The sequence below is a fragment of the Zeus faber genome, assembly GCF_960531495.2.
Source record: "Zeus faber genome assembly, chromosome: 17".
NCBI lineage: Eukaryota > Metazoa > Chordata > Actinopteri > Zeiformes > Zeidae > Zeus > Zeus faber.
Genome location: NC_137204.1, coordinates 31,171,721 through 31,188,418, shown reverse-complemented (window position 1 = coordinate 31,188,418; position 16,698 = coordinate 31,171,721). Strand labels below are relative to the sequence as shown.

At 35.5% G+C, this 16,698-nt stretch overlaps 1 protein-coding gene across 1 annotated transcript in view; it reads left to right on the top strand.

Annotated features, from left to right (window-relative positions):
• Positions 1-3,956, top strand: part of LOC307243106 (FSD1-like protein) — a gene marked incomplete at both ends in the record, with an annotated part of 28,808 nt that extends 24,852 nt beyond the window's left edge. Inside the window, 2 exons of the mRNA XM_080017753.1 lie at positions 3,407-3,495; positions 3,837-3,956. Coding sequence (XP_079873879.1) covers positions 3,407-3,495; positions 3,837-3,956 — 209 coding nt within the window. The remainder of the gene's footprint in view (positions 1-3,406; positions 3,496-3,836) is intronic.
• Positions 3,957-16,698: the final 12,742 nt, after the last annotated feature.

Sequence of the window (16,698 nt, the reverse complement as noted above, 5' to 3'; positions counted from 1 at the left end):
GACTTAACATGGACTTTACAAACAGACACTCTGCTGAGGAAGGCGAGGCAGCGTCTTTACCACCTCAGGCAGCTGAGGAAACTCAGGGTCTCGGTGAGGATCCTCAAGTCCTTCTATTGTGGAGCAGTGGAGAGCATCCTGACAGGCAACATCACTGCCTGGTATGGGAACTGTACTGCTCAGGACAGGCGGGCCCTGCAGAGGGTGGTGCCTTCAGCCCAACGTACCACTGGAATTACCCTCCCCTCCCTGCAGGACTTATACACCAGGAGGTGTAGTAGCAGAGCTGCAGCATCATGAAGGATCCTCACCACCCCAACAACGCACTGTTCCAGCTTCTGTGGTGGAGCAAGAGCCTCCACAGCCACACAGCGAGAATAGAGACTGAGACTGAGACAGAGTTTCTACATCAAGACATAAGAACTGTCAATGCTGACCTCACCAGGGGTCTTCACTGAGACACACACACATACTACCCTACCCTACTACACTACCTTACTGTACTGTATGTAGCATACTGTACTGCATACTGTATAACTGTTCTGGGTTACTGCATACTGTGCTGTATTGCTGTTATGTTCGGTGTTACTGTATTGCTGTGTCTTACTGTTGTATACTGTACTGTATATCTCCACACACTTTATTCACGTGCACCTTACTGCACATGTCTGTATATACAAATAGCCTATCCCATATACACAACTCTATTCCCTTCTATTTTGTTTGTTTATTATCTAGAAACTTTACAGACATATATGATATACAAACTTTGCATCCATATATATTATATACAAATGTTATACACATTATATCCAAACTTTACACACACACATATATACACACATATATATATATATATATATATATATATATATATATATATATATATATATATATATATATATATATATATATATATATATATATATATATATATGTGTGTGTGTGTGTGATATGCAAACTTTACCCACATATATACAAACTTTACATACATACATTTGATTCAAACATTTACATTCATATATATTATATATAGTGGTGTAATGGAATCGCCCCCACGGTTCTGAACGCATGTGAACTGAGGATCAATGACAAAATGTAACATCATGTTGAAACAGTTACTACTTAGTTACTTTTTAAGGTCATAATTCCCTAAATGTGGATTCAGTGTTGCAGTGAAAGGAAGATAAACAAGACTGATGCTGCTGTTTTTCACTCTGAAGCACAGTGATTGGTTCATAGGGGCGTCGCCATTTCCATTCCAAATGGAAAATCAATCTGGTTTGTGATTCTCCCTGTAATTTGTGGGTAATATTGTCCAACATACATGTGATCTGTAATGTAACGTTATCTGAAAATAAACTGTCGTATATCGCCGAAGCTGAGTTCTGGGGACCCCGTGGGGGACCGAAGCCCGAGCTGCAGGAGCCACAGCTCACAGCTTGTGTGTTGTAATTGAAAGAACAAGGTGCTCCGTCCTTTCCAGCTGAGAGGACAGAACCGAGAATAAGTAACTTCTCTGTGAGAGAAGTTCACCTCATGGATGTGATCTGGATTGTGACATCAAAGACACCATCATAACGTTCAACATGGTGCGTAGAAGATTAGAGAAGAAGAGACACCTGCAGGGTGTTGAGGAGGGAAAGCGTCTCTTTATCTGCCAAATGTATGAAGTAATAGTTGATATTCATTCCACTAGAAAGATAGAACATCATTTAGAATGATTTCATGTGCTTAGTTCTTGAGAAACACGTGTTTTTCTTTCCAAATCAAGGCTGGATATCCTAACAATGACAGAGCCATCAGTGCTGAACAAATACAAAATCAAGGGCATGGTGAGCTGAAAATGGAACGGTGGCTGGAGACACGCAGACTTGTCCACAACAACCACTGGAACTGGCTTCATTCTCACCTCATGTACTTTGTTCTCAACGTGAGGAATGAACATGAAAGTGGAATTGGAATGAGTGACGACCATGTTTAAAGAAGAAGGTACCCTGCTGCTCTCATTCAACAATGGGTGATTGAACAACATGTTATTTCAACATTGGACGTCTTGAATGTTGTTTCACTCCATGGGTAAAAGTTCCTTCAACAATAAATGGAAAGTCAAGTTATAAACGTCTCTTTAAAATGATGGCATGCCTGACGCACAACCCTGAGTTTGGACATCTGTTGACCCTCTTCCTATAGAGCTCTATATGCTCCAGCACTTATATCCACTTTCAAAGGAACCTGTTCTACTCCTGTAACAAGCATAAACTTCCCTTTGTTTTCTGTTTCTATTTATTTCACTTTTAATTGTCTTTTAAGTTTATTATCTTACTGGATGTTGATCATTATTTCCTCTGTGAACCATTTTGTGACTAGGGGTCCCGCAGTGGTCCTTGTTGATTGTGACTATTCCATTTAATTTCAACAGAAGTCTTTTCAGCACTGACGGCTATACCATTGTTCCACTATCCAGTCTTGATTTGTAAAGAAAAACACTTGTTTCTCAAGAAGTCACTTTTATTTGAATTTTAAAAATGGTAAATAATAACAAAAATATAACAATATTAAAACAACACACATAAACACTTAAGAGCTTTATCAAAACTAGACTTTAGAATAATAAACAATAAGTTACTCATTACACTACTTTTAAGTTACTCACCAAAATAAACTCAGAAAAAAGGATGAAATATTTTCCAGAGGGGGACACTGGTAGTGAAAGAGAAGGACCTCCTGCAGCTCCCATCAGAGCCATCTTTTCTCCAAACAAAGAAAATGACAACTCTAGACGTATTTAATTTACTCCGTTTCCTGCTGCTGCTCTGTTGCACGTAGCTCCTGAAAAACTCTGCCCGTGTTCCTACGGTCCGGTGGCAACCTCTGCACTAGAGGACATTTTGCCGGTGATGGTGGGGTTTATTTCCTCACCACATCTGTGGCATTACTGGACGTTGTGGTCCGTTGTGCACTCTCCCTTTCCACACCCAGAAATGCGCTCGAGCGTCTCCGCGGTCTTGGCGTCGTTACCGGGAATATTTCTCTCTGTGTGTTTCCTGTGCAACAAACTGGATCAACCTATACTGAACTTTATCCTAATTATTTTGTAATATTCCAATTGTTTTTGAATTTGGTTCCAAACTCCGAACCAAATTTCAATGCAGTCGGTTGTGAGGGTGAGACGCAGTCCACACCCCCCGGTGCGGCGACCGTGTCAGACAATACCACAAATATAAGAGAATCGCAAACCCCATTGTGATTTTGAAGTTCTAAATCCGACGCCCATTTCGATTTTCCAATTGGAATCGGATTATGACACATTGATATTATGACGTCTCTGCTCTGAAATAAATAGGAAATAGTATTATTACTGGATGTTATGGAAATAAAGTGTGACTGTCTGTCTGTGTTCCAGGTGATCTGCTGTTCTTCGACGTTTCCTCTCAAAGACTTATCCACTCGTTCAGGACGCGCTTCACGCAGCCCGTCGTTCCCGCCTTCACGGTGTGTCAATAAAGTTTTCATTTACTTTTAAGTCGTTTCTCAATTTAAAAAAGTTACCATTTAAATAAAGTTTTAATTTACATTTAAATTGTTTTGTATTTGACATTTTAATTTCAAGAAAACAGTTTCTTATTTAAATACAGTTTTTGTTGTCATTGTGTTTTATTTAATATACATTCTTGAAAATATTTGAAAAATGTCAATTTTTTAAATCTCCGAAGTTTTTTCTTATTATTTTGAAATTCTTTGTTTTAATTTTTAACCTTTCGACGGAATTAAGCTTATTCTTTAATTTTGACGTGTTTTTAAACAGAATTATTTTTATTCTTTTGTGTGTGCAGCTGTGGGGCGGGGCCCTGGAGATCGTCAGTGCGTTGCAAGTTCCAAGTTACGTTGAAAAACTTCGCAAAACTGCGAAAGAAAATCCAACAAATGGAGAAAAGCACAAGCACGCTCAATGAGGCTGCGGCATTGGCACCAGCGGCGGTGGCGGCCATCCTAGACCAAAGCATTATTTTTATGATTATTATTAATCAATGATTAGGATTCTTTTCAATAATATGAATGTTGTTATTATTATGATTATTATTGTTATTGTTCATTGTTATGAAACAGATAGTTTTGCATCGTTTCTCAAGAAAGAAAAATTTTAAATATGAAAAAATATGAAAATAGATCATATTTGATGAATAAAATCAAATCTCAAATTAAAGATGAAATTCAGTGAAAAGATTCAAATTAGTTTAAGTCATAAATCATAAATTGTATACATTTTAATGTAGACTTTATTGTTTGATTAATCATTGATGTATTAATTATGTTCAATATAATTAAATATTAACATGGAAGAATTATGAACAATTATGGTTCAAAATCAAGTAATTTCTGTATCAAATCTTGGAAATATTGACGAGAATCGTGGGAAGAAAATTATACATTAAGTGAAAATTATATTTATGCAAATAAACACATTTTCAAGTTTCAAAATATAAAATAACCCATTTTATACAACTCATAATATTTTCAAAATAGTGAAATATTTTAAATAAAGTTTAAAGAAAATAGTTTTAAAGTAAGTAAAGTTTTAAGTTGAGTCTCAATTTGAATTTCAATAGTGTTTATTATTTACATTTTCAAAATAGAAACTCATAAGTTCACCTTCAAAATTAATTTAAAAAAAGTTTCAAGATAAAAGCTCATTTTAACATGTTGGATTAAGAATAGTTTGTAATAGTTTTTGAAATGATGTTTCGAAATAGAAGCTCATTGAAATACAATTGTTTAAAAAAGTAGTTTGTTTCAAAGTAAAAGAGCTTTCAAGACTATTAATCATTGTAAGTGATTGCAATACATATTTTTATGTAGTTTGAAGGTAAAATTAAAATTTCTAAAGTATTTTCTGTTTTACAAAATTAAAGCTGAAAAAAACCCAAGTCTTGTGTGAGTGTTAAAAATAGTGGAGAATAATATTTCAATTTTTTTTTCACAAAATATTGGAAGATAAATATTACTTCTATAAAATTAAATGATAACTGAATACTTTAAAAATAAAAGTTTGTTTATAATATTCTTTTATTGATCTAATTGATCTTATTTATGTGAATAACAGCAGCTTGTTGCATCGTTATTAAATCTAGAATTTGGGAGAAATATATTAATCGATTTTATTCACATAGATTGAAATATTGATTTTTATTTCTGAAAAAAATAAATGTGGATTTTCTTGCACAATTGTAATTTTGAATTGGATCAAAGATTTTTTGAAATGAAACAAAGGTCATGAATTGATCTTTTATTGTTTGTTGGTTTTATGTTTCCTGTTCAAGTTTTCACTGTCGCTGCTCAGGGGGAGAGGGCAGGAGGGTGCGGCGGGCGGGGCCCTAAAGACCTTGAATACAAGGGACTTGTCAGGCAGCCAGTTTGGCAGCTGGTCAATCAGCCGGTCGGGCAGCGTCAAATCAGCCGGTTGGACAGCCGGTCAATCATCCAGTCAGGCAGCCGGTCAATCAGCCGGTGGGGTAGCAATCATTCAAGTTTTGTGAACTCCCTCATTAACTGTCACTACTGAGCAAAGCCAAAATGTTTCAGGCAATGAAAAAATTCAGAACAAAGATATCAATAGTAAAGATAGTGGAACTAGAAACAGGGTGAATCATGAAGAACCACAACAGACAAATGATAATTTGAGAACAAATTCATATTTACAACAAATGACTGAAAAACAGATACTGACGTTGTGGAACTGATGTTGTTATAGACAATGAATGGGACAATACAAACAATGAATCTGACGGTACAAACAATGAATCTGACAATACAAACAATGAATCTGACAATTCAAACAATGAATCTGATGAAACAAACAATGAATCTGACAATACAAACAATGAATCTGACGAAACAAACAATGAATCTGACCAAACCAACAATGAGTCTGAAGATACAAACAATGAATCTGAAGAAACAAACAATGAATCTGACAATACAAACAATGAATCTGACAATTCAAACAATGAATCTGATGAAACAAACAATGAATCTGACAATACAAACAATGAATCTGACGAAACAAACAATGAATCTGACCAAACCAACAATGAGTCTGAAGATACAAACAATGAATCTGAAGAAACAAACAATGAATCTGACAAAGCAAACAATGAATATGACGAAACAAACAATGAATCTGACGAAACAAACAATGAATCTGACGAAACAAACAATGAATATGACGAAACAAACAATGAATCTGACGAAACAAACAATGAATCTGACGAAACAAACAATGAATCTGACAATACAAACAATGAATCTGACGAAACAAACAATGAATCTGATGAAACAAACAATGAATCTGACTAAACAAACGAGTCTGACAATACAAACAATGAATCTGACCAAACCAACAATGAGTCTGAAGATACAAACAATGAATCTGACGAAAACAAACAATGAATCTGACCAAACCAACAAACGAGTCTGACAATACAAACAATGAATCTGACCAAACCAACAATGAGTCTGATGAAACAAACAATGAGTCTGAAGATAAAAACAATGAATCTGATCAAACAATGAGTCTGAAGATACAAACAATGAATCTGACAATACAAACAATGAATCTGACGAAACAAACAATGAGTCTGAAGATACAAACAATGAATCTGACCAAACAAACAATGAATCTAACGAAAGAAACAATGAATCTGACTAAACAAACAATGAGTCTGAAGAAACAAACAATGAATCTGGCGAAACAAACAATGAATCTGACGAAACAAACAATGAGTCTGAAGATAAAAACAACGAATCTGACTAAACAAACAATTAGTCTGAAGAAGCAAACAATGAATCTGGCGAAACAAACAATGAATCTGACGAAACAAACAATGAGTCTGAAGATAAAAACAATGAATCTGACTAAACAAACAATTAGTCTGACAATACAAACAATGAATCTGACGAAACAATGAGTCTGAAGATACAAACAATGAATCTGACAAAACAAACAATGAATCTGACGAAACAAACAATGAGTCTGAAGATACAAACAATGAATCTGACCAAACAAACAACGAGTCTAACGAAACAAACAATGAATCTGACCAAACCAACAATGAGTCTGAAGATAAAAACAATGAATCTGACCAAACAATGAGTCTGAAGATACAAACAATGAATCTCAAGTTCAAGTTCAAGAGATTATTTGTCACATACATATACATACGGTCATACATATATGCAGCGAAATGTCATGACACCCGGTGATTACGCACAATAAGCTCTATAAATACTAAAAAATACCAAAATGTGAGTAATCGACACAAGGTGCTCGCGCAGGCAGCCGCAAGGGGAGGCGCCACAATCGCGATTCTGGGTTCTATAATTATATAATAGAATTAATTGACTGTGTTGTATTAAATATACATTTAAATCTGACAAAACAAACAATGAGTCTGAAGATACAAAATATTAATCTGAAAGAAACAGTCTTTATTTGTCACACAACACACGCTTTGGATGGTCAGACCATGATGTGTGCATGTTTTATTTTGAGGAGGGTCCTTACTGATGTGAGGTGGAGGAAACCCCATGTGAGCACAGAGAGAAGATGTAAACTCCACACAGAAAGGCTCCTGTTTGGGAGATAACAGCCAACAGCGCCCCAGGCGGGAATCAAACCCAGGACCTTCTTGCTGTGAGGCAGCAGTGCAATGCACTGCGCCGCCGTGCCACGAAGATAGCAGAACCAAGAAGAAACAAACAATGAATCTGACAAAACAAACAATGAATCTGAAGAAACAAACAATGAATCTGACAAAACAAACAATGAATCTGAAGAAACAAACAATGAATCTCATGAAACAAACAATGAATCTGACTAAACAAATGAGTCTGACAATACAAACAATGAATCTGACCAAACCAACAATGAGTCTGAAGATACAAACAATGAATCTGACGAAAACAAACAATGAATCTGATGGAACAAACAATTAGTCTGAAGATAAAATCAATGAATCTGATCAAACAATGAGTCTGAAGATATAAACAATGAATCTGACCAAACAAACAATGAATCTAACGAAACAAACAATGAATCTGACTAAACAAACAATGAGTGTGATAATACAAACAATGAATCTGGCGAAACAAACAATGAATCTGACCAAACCAACAATGAGTCTGAAGATACAAACAATGAATCTAACGAAACAAACAATGAATCTGGCGAAACAAACAATGAGTGTGATAATACAAACAATGAATCTGGCGAAACAAACAATGAATCTGACCAAACCAACAATGAGTCAGAAGATACAAACAATGAGTCTGAAGATACAAACAATGAATCTGACGAAACAAACAATGAATCTGAAAATACAAACAATGAATCTGACTAAACAAAGAATGAATCTGACGAAACAAACAATGAATCTGACGAAACAAACAATGAGTCTGAAGATACTGTAACTGATGTCATGATATTATTTACTATAAATGATATTTACAGTAAGACGCTTTAATATGTCATCATATTAGTAACTATAAACTATATTTACTCTACGACCCTTTATGACGTCTTCATAATATTATTTACTATAAATTAGATTTACAGTAAGATGCTTGAGGACATCATATTATTATATACTATAAATTATATTTACAGCAGGACACCTTATGACATCATCATATAATTTACTATAATTATATTTGCTGTAGGACGCTTTATGACATCATATTATTTACAATAAATTATATTTACAGTAAGACCCTTTGTAATGTCATCATACTATTTACTATAAATGCTATTTACAGTAAGACACTTTATGACATCATCATATTATTTACTATAAATGATGTTAACAGTAAGACACTTTATGACATCATCATATTATTTACTATAAATGATGTTAACAGTAAGACACTTTATGACATCATCATATTATTTACTATAAATGATGTTAACAGTAAGACACTTTATGACATCATCATATTATTTACTATAAATGATGTTAACAGTAAGACACTTTATGACATCATCATATTATTTACTATAAATGATGTTAACAGTAAGACACTTTATGACATCATCATATTATTTACTATAAATGATGTTAACAGTAAGACACTTTATGACATCATCATATTATTTACTATAAATGACGTTTACAGCAAGACGCTTTATGACATCATCATGTTATTTAGTATAAACGTACAGGTTGTGATTGAGAATGTCCAGTTGGACCGTGTCCAGTGTGGGCGTGGACTCGGTCACTCTGTAGTGTTCAGACGTTACCAAACGATGTATTTATGTGTATATTTATATAACTTCTCACCTGGTAGATGTCAGTACATCTGTTACATTGATATTTGAAATACCTGCTCCACATTACTTTACTGGCTAATTAAAAAATAATGGAAATAATCCTTAAAATGTCACTGAACAAACACTGAAATGTGCGACTCCATGATGAGTTCAAAATCCAAGGTGGCATCGGAAAAATAGAAGCTGGGCAACAGTAATATCAGAAAAAGCATGAAGATATCACGATGTGTAATTGTATTTGATGGAAACAACTTACTGACAATGTAATCCAAGTACAAAACTGAAATAAACTTTACAAAAGAAATCCGTAAATTACGCTGCAATCGTAAATCAACGTAAATGCATCATAATTGACGTATACAACACACATCTACTGTCACAGAAACTCTGGATGTACTTCAATGCAGCAAGGTTAGTTATAACAATGACAACACATAGTTAAGAATAAAACATAAAATACTCTTTTTGGAAAAAAAACCCTCATGTACAGACATTTTCCTATAACTACAGTTAACAAACCAAAATGAAAAGGCAGAAATTGTTGGTGATTTTAACTTATTATTCCATAATAATTCTATTGCCAAATTCATGTTAAAGTTCCATAAATGTTGTCTGCATGACAATATAGACAAGTCATCTATCAAACTAGATTTTACAATTGTTCAATATTAACAGAAAAAACACAATAAAGCAGTGATTACAAATAACATCAATTTATATATTTATAAAAGTAAATGAATGTATTGTTATTGTTATGAAAAGTTTTTTTTGTTATTAGTCCATGTGACGAAAAATAGCCAAAAATCGAAGACAATAAAGAAGACGTCAGAAATCAGGTTGTCAAGGTCTGTCACAATATTAGCACCAATGATGCAATACAACATGAGTGTAAAGTAGTAGTTACCCATGATGCAATACAACATGAGTGTAAAGTAGTAGTTACCCATGATGCAATACAACATGAGTGTAAAGTAGTAGTTACCCATGATGCAATACAACATGAGTGTAAAGTAGTAGTTACCCATGATGCAATACAACATGAGTGTAAAGTAGTAGTTACCCATGATGCAATACAACATGAGTGTAAAGTAGTAGTTACCCATGATGCAATACAACATGAGTGTAAAGTAGTAGTTACCCATGATGCAATACAACATGAGTGTAAAGTAGTAGTTACCCATGATGCAATGTAACATGAGTGTAAAGTAGTAGTTACCCATGATGCAATGCAACATGAGTGTAAAGTAGTAGTTACCCATGATGCAATGCAACATGAGTGTAAAGTAGTAGTTACCCATGATGCAATACAACATGAGTGTAAAGTAGTAGTTACCCATGATGCAATACAACATGAGTGTAAAGTAGTAGTTACCCATGATGCAATACAACATGAGTGTAAAGTAGTAGTTACCCATGATGCAATGCAACATGAGTGTAAAGTAGTAGTTACCCATGATGCAATGCAACATGAGTGTAAAGTAGTAGTTACCCATGATGCAATACAACATGAGTGTAAAGTAGTAGTTACCCATGATGCAATGCAACATGAGTGTAAAGTAGTAGTTACCCATGATGCAATGCAACATGAGTGTAAAGTAGTAGTTACCCACGATGCAATGTAACATGAGTGTAAAGTAGTAGTTACCCATGATGCAATGTAACATGAGTGTAAAGTAGTAGTTACCCATGATGCAATGCAACATGAGTGTAAAGTAGTAGTTACCCATGATGCAATACAACATGAGTGTAAAGTAGTAGTTACCCATGATGCAATACAACATGAGTGTAAAGTAGTAGTTACCCATGATGCAATACAACATGAGTGTAAAGTAGTAGTTACCCATGATGCAATACAACATGAGTGTAAAGTAGTAGTTACCCATGATGCAATACAACATGAGTGTAAAGTAGTAGTTACCCATGATGCAATACAACATGAGTGTAAAGTAGTAGTTACCCATGATGCAATGTAACATGAGTGTAAAGTAGTAGTTACCCATGATGCAATGCAACATGAGTGTAAAGTAGTAGTTACCCATGATGCAATGCAACATGAGTGTAAAGTAGTAGTTACCCATGATGCAATACAACATGAGTGTAAAGTAGTAGTTACCCATGATGCAATACAACATGAGTGTAAAGTAGTAGTTACCCATGATGCAATACAACATGAGTGTAAAGTAGTAGTTACCCATGATGCAATGTAACATGAGTGTAAAGTAGTAGTTACCCATGATGCAATGCAACATGAGTGTAAAGTAGTAGTTACCCATGATGCAATACAACATGAGTGTAAAGTAGTAGTTACCCATGATGCAATACAACATGAGTGTAAAGTAGTAGTTACCCATGATGCAATGCAACATGAGTGTAAAGTAGTAGTTACCCATGATGCAATGCAACATGAGTGTAAAGTAGTAGTTACCCATGATGCAATGCAACATGAGTGTAAAGTAGTAGTTACCCATGATGCAATACAACATGAGTGTAAAGTAGTAGTTACCCATGATGCAATGCAACATGAGTGTAAAGTAGTAGTTACCCATGATGCAATGCAACATGAGTGTAAAGTAGTAGTTACCCATGATGCAATACAACATGAGTGTAAAGTAGTAGTTACCCATGATGCAATACAACATGAGTGTAAAGTAGTAGTTACCCATGATGCAATACAACATGAGTGTAAAGTAGTAGTTACCCATGATGCAATACAACATGAGTGTAAAGTAGTAGTTACCCATGATGCAATGCAACATGAGTGTAAAGTAGTAGTTACCCATGATGCAATGCAACATGAGTGTAAAGTAGTAGTTACCCATGATGCAATGCAACATGAGTGTAAAGTAGTAGTTACCCATGATGCAATGTAACATGAGTGCAAAGTAGTAGTTACCCATGATGCAATGCAACATGAGTGTAAAGTAGTAATTACCCATGATGCAATGCAACATGAGTGTAAAGTAGTAGTTACCCATGATGCAATACAACATGAGTGCAAAGTAGTAGTTACCCATGATGCAATACAACATGAGTGTAAAGTAGTAGTTACCCATGATGCAATGCAACATGAGTGTAAAGTAGTAGTTACCCATGATGCAATGCAACATGAGTGTAAAGTAGTAGTTACCCATGATGCAATGCAACATGAGTGTAAAGTAGTAGTTACCCATGATGCAATACAACATGAGTGTAAAGTAGTAGTTACCCATGATGCAATGCAACATGAGTGTAAAGTAGTAGTTACCCATGATGCAATGCAACATGAGTGTAAAGTAGTAGTTACCCATGATGCAATGCAACATGAGTGTAAAGTAGTAGTTACCCATGATGCAATGTAACATGAGTGCAAAGTAGTAGTTACCCATGATGCAATGCAACATGAGTGTAAAGTAGTAATTACCCATGATGCAATGCAACATGAGTGTAAAGTAGTAGTTACCCATGATGCAATGCAACATGAGTGTAAAGTAGTAGTTACCCATGATGCAATGCAACATGAGTGTAAAGTAGTAGTTACCCATGATGCAATACAACATGAGTGTAAAGTAGTAGTTACCCATGATGCAATACAACATGAGTGTAAAGTAGTAGTTACCCATGATGCAATGCAACATGAGTGTAAAGTAGTAGTTACCCATGATGCAATGCAACATGAGTGTAAAGTAGTAGTTACCCATGATGCAATGTAACATGAGTGTAAAGTAGTAGTTACCCATGATGCAATACAACATGAGTGTAAAGTAGTAGTTACCCATGATGCAATGCAACATGAGTGTAAAGTAGTAGTTACCCATGATGCAATACAACATGAGTGTAAAGTAGTAGTTACCCATGATGCAATGCAACATGAGTGTAAAGTAGTAGTTACCCATGATGCAATACAACATGAGTGTAAAGTAGTAGTTACCCATGATGCAATACAACATGAGTGTAAAGTAGTAGTTACCCATGATGCAATACAACATGAGTGTAAAGTAGTAGTTACCCATGATGCAATGCAACATGAGTGTAAGGTAGTAGTTACCCATGATGCAATGTAACATGAGTGCAAAGTAGTAGTTACCCATGATGCAATGCAACATGAGTGCAAAGTAGTAGTTACCCATGATGCAATACAACATGAGTGTAAAGTAGTAGTTACCCATGATGCAATGCAACATGAGTGTAAAGTAGTAGTTACCCATGATGCAATACAACATGAGTGTAAAGTAGTAGTTACCCATGATGCAATACAACATGAGTGTAAAGTAGTAGTTACCCATGATGCAATACAACATGAGTGTAAAGTAGTAGTTACCCATGATGCAATACAACATGAGTGTAAAGTATTAGTTACCCATGATGCAATACAACATGAGTGTAAAGTAGTAGTTACCCATGATGCAATGCAACATGAGTGTAAAGTAGTAGTTACCCATGATGCAATGCAACATGAGTGTAAAGTAGTAGTTACCCATGATGCAATACAACATGAGTGTAAAGTAGTAGTTACCCATGATGCAATGTAACATGAGTGTAAAGTAGTAGTTACCCATGATGCAATGTAACATGAGTGCAAAGTAGTAGTTACCCATGATGCAATACAACATGAGTGTAAAGTAGTAGTTACCCATGATGCAATGCAACATGAGTGTAAAGTAGTAGTTACCAATGATGCAATACAACATGAGTGTAAAGTAGTAGTTACCCATGATGCAATGCAACATGAGTGTAAAGTAGTAATTACCCATGATGCAATGCAACATGAGTGTAAAGTAGTAGTTACCCATGATGCAATGCAACATGAGTGTAAAGTAGTAGTTACCCATGATGCAATGCAACATGAGTGTAAAGTAGTAGTTACCCATGATGCAATGCAACATGAGTGTAAAGTATTAGTTACCCATGATGCAATGCAACATGAGTGTAAAGTAGTAGTTACCCATGATGCAATGCAACATGAGTGTAAAGTAGTAGTTACCCATGATGCAATGCAACATGAGTGTAAAGTAGTAGTTACCCATGATGCAATGCAACATGAGTGTAAAGTAGTAGTTACCCATGATGCAATGTAACATGAGTGTAAAGTAGTAGTTACCCATGATGCAATGTAACATGAGTGTAAAGTAGTAGTTACCCATGATGCAATGCAACATGAGTGTAAAGTATTAGTTACCCATGATGCAATGCAACATGAGTGTAAAGTAGTAGTTACCCATGATGCAATGCAACATGAGTGTAAAGTAGTAGTTACCCATGATGCAATGCAACATGAGTGTAAAGTAGTAGTTACCCATGATGCAATGCAACATGAGTGTAAAGTAGTAGTTACCCATGATGCAATGCAACATGAGTGTAAAGTAGTAGTTACCCATGATGCAATACAACATGAGTGTAAAGTAGTAGTTACCCATGATGCAATACAACATGAGTGTAAAGTAGTAGTTACCCATGATGCAATGCAACATGAGTGTAAAGTAGTAGTTACCCATGATGCAATGCAACATGAGTGCAAAGTAGTAGTTACCCATGATGCAATGCAACATGAGTGTAAAGTAGTAGTTACCCATGATGCAATGCAACATGAGTGTAAAGTAGTAGTTACCCATGATGCAATGCAACATGAGTGTAAAGTAGTAGTTACCCATGATGCAATGCAACATGAGTGTAAAGTAGTAGTTACCCATGATGCAATGCAACATGAGTGCAAAGTAGTAGTTACCCATGATGCAATGCAACATGAGTGTAAAGTAGTAGTTACCCATGATGCAATGCAACATGAGTGTAAAGTAGTAGTTACCCATGATGCAATGCAACATGAGTGTAAAGTAGTAGTTACCCATGATGCAATGCAACATGAGTGTAAAGAAGTAGTTACCCATGATGCAATGCAACATGAGTGTAAAGTAGTAGTTACCCATGATGCAATGCAACCTGGAGGCTCCTGCGTCAGAAACACCAACAACAACATGGTGACTGACATCACCAAGTTAGAGAAAATGGTAAAAAAAAAAAAAGAAAATGAAGGTGAATAATTTCTATATTTATATTTGTTTAGATGGCTTAGTTTATGTACCACACACATGATAAATATCAATCTTTAAAAATGAACTTCCCAAACATTGTTTTCTTTAGTTAGAAAATGAAACAGAACACAATGCTGATAAACACTGTGATAAACACTTTGACAATTGTATACAATATATATATATATATATATATATATATATATAAAATGTATATGTGTGTGTATATTATTATTATGGGTATTACGAGGATGCCATGTGTCACAGTATTCATTAGTCTGATGAGCACATCTTCCTGACTTCCATCCAGATGATCTATGGTCCAGTGGAATTTACATTTTTTAAAGAACATTAAAATAATTCATGATTTATTAATTAAATGAATGAAGAATTTATGTATTTCTATGTATTTAGTTCTGTGGGTTTTTTAACTTTCCAGTAGGTTTGTATGGAACTGGTATTTTTGTTTCTTTATTTTAGAAACATCATTTATTTTTTTCAGTACATCTTCATTTGAATCCCTAAGTATAAATATCACATAGAACATATAGAATGGGAGACTCTTATTTTGAATCAACTATAGTTTTATTTTGAAAAGACGCATCGTCGTCCAATCAGACAGCGCAGATGGACCGGAAGTTTCTTCTACATTCACTTCCGGTCTGCTGCGATACCGGCTCACGGTAGCCTCTTAGCTACAACTGAAGACAAATATATGAAAATACCGTCAATTTTTCGTGAATTCTCTCCGTAAAAGATGAAACCTCGACATTTCGTCAGAATATTTTGATCAAATATTTTTGACGGAAAAGTAAAACGGTGAGTTGTGTGTTGTTTGACTTATTTAGCCGCTAGCTAACTGAGCTAATCGGGGATGCTAGCATCCTTGCTAACTGACCTCATGCTAACACCTCCTTTGTTTACCTATCATTTCAATCACAACCAGTCCCGCTGTTGACATCATTGGTAAAACCTTAACTCAGTTAGCTAGCTAGTTAGCAGCTCGGCCAGCCTCGACCAGGACTGCTTTCCATGGTAACGAGTGGAACTCTGCCAAACACAACATACAACGAGGGAATAAATACTGGAATAAAGGTGTGGAGGTGACTGTCTCGCACGCTGTCCCTCTCTCCTCCCTGTCTCTCCCCCATTCTAACCCCGTGTCTCTCGCTTTCCAGCTGTGGTCATGCTCTCTCCACCCTCCTCTCCGGCTGCGCCCCTTCCTCTCTCACTTCCTGTTTGGTCGGATGACGATGAGGACGTAGACTGGATGGGCTCCAACGAAGAGACAGACAGGTCACTTTACCTGTTAATTTGTCTGTGTGTCTCTTGCTGTCTGTGTCTTAACTTGTCTATTTTGTGTATGGA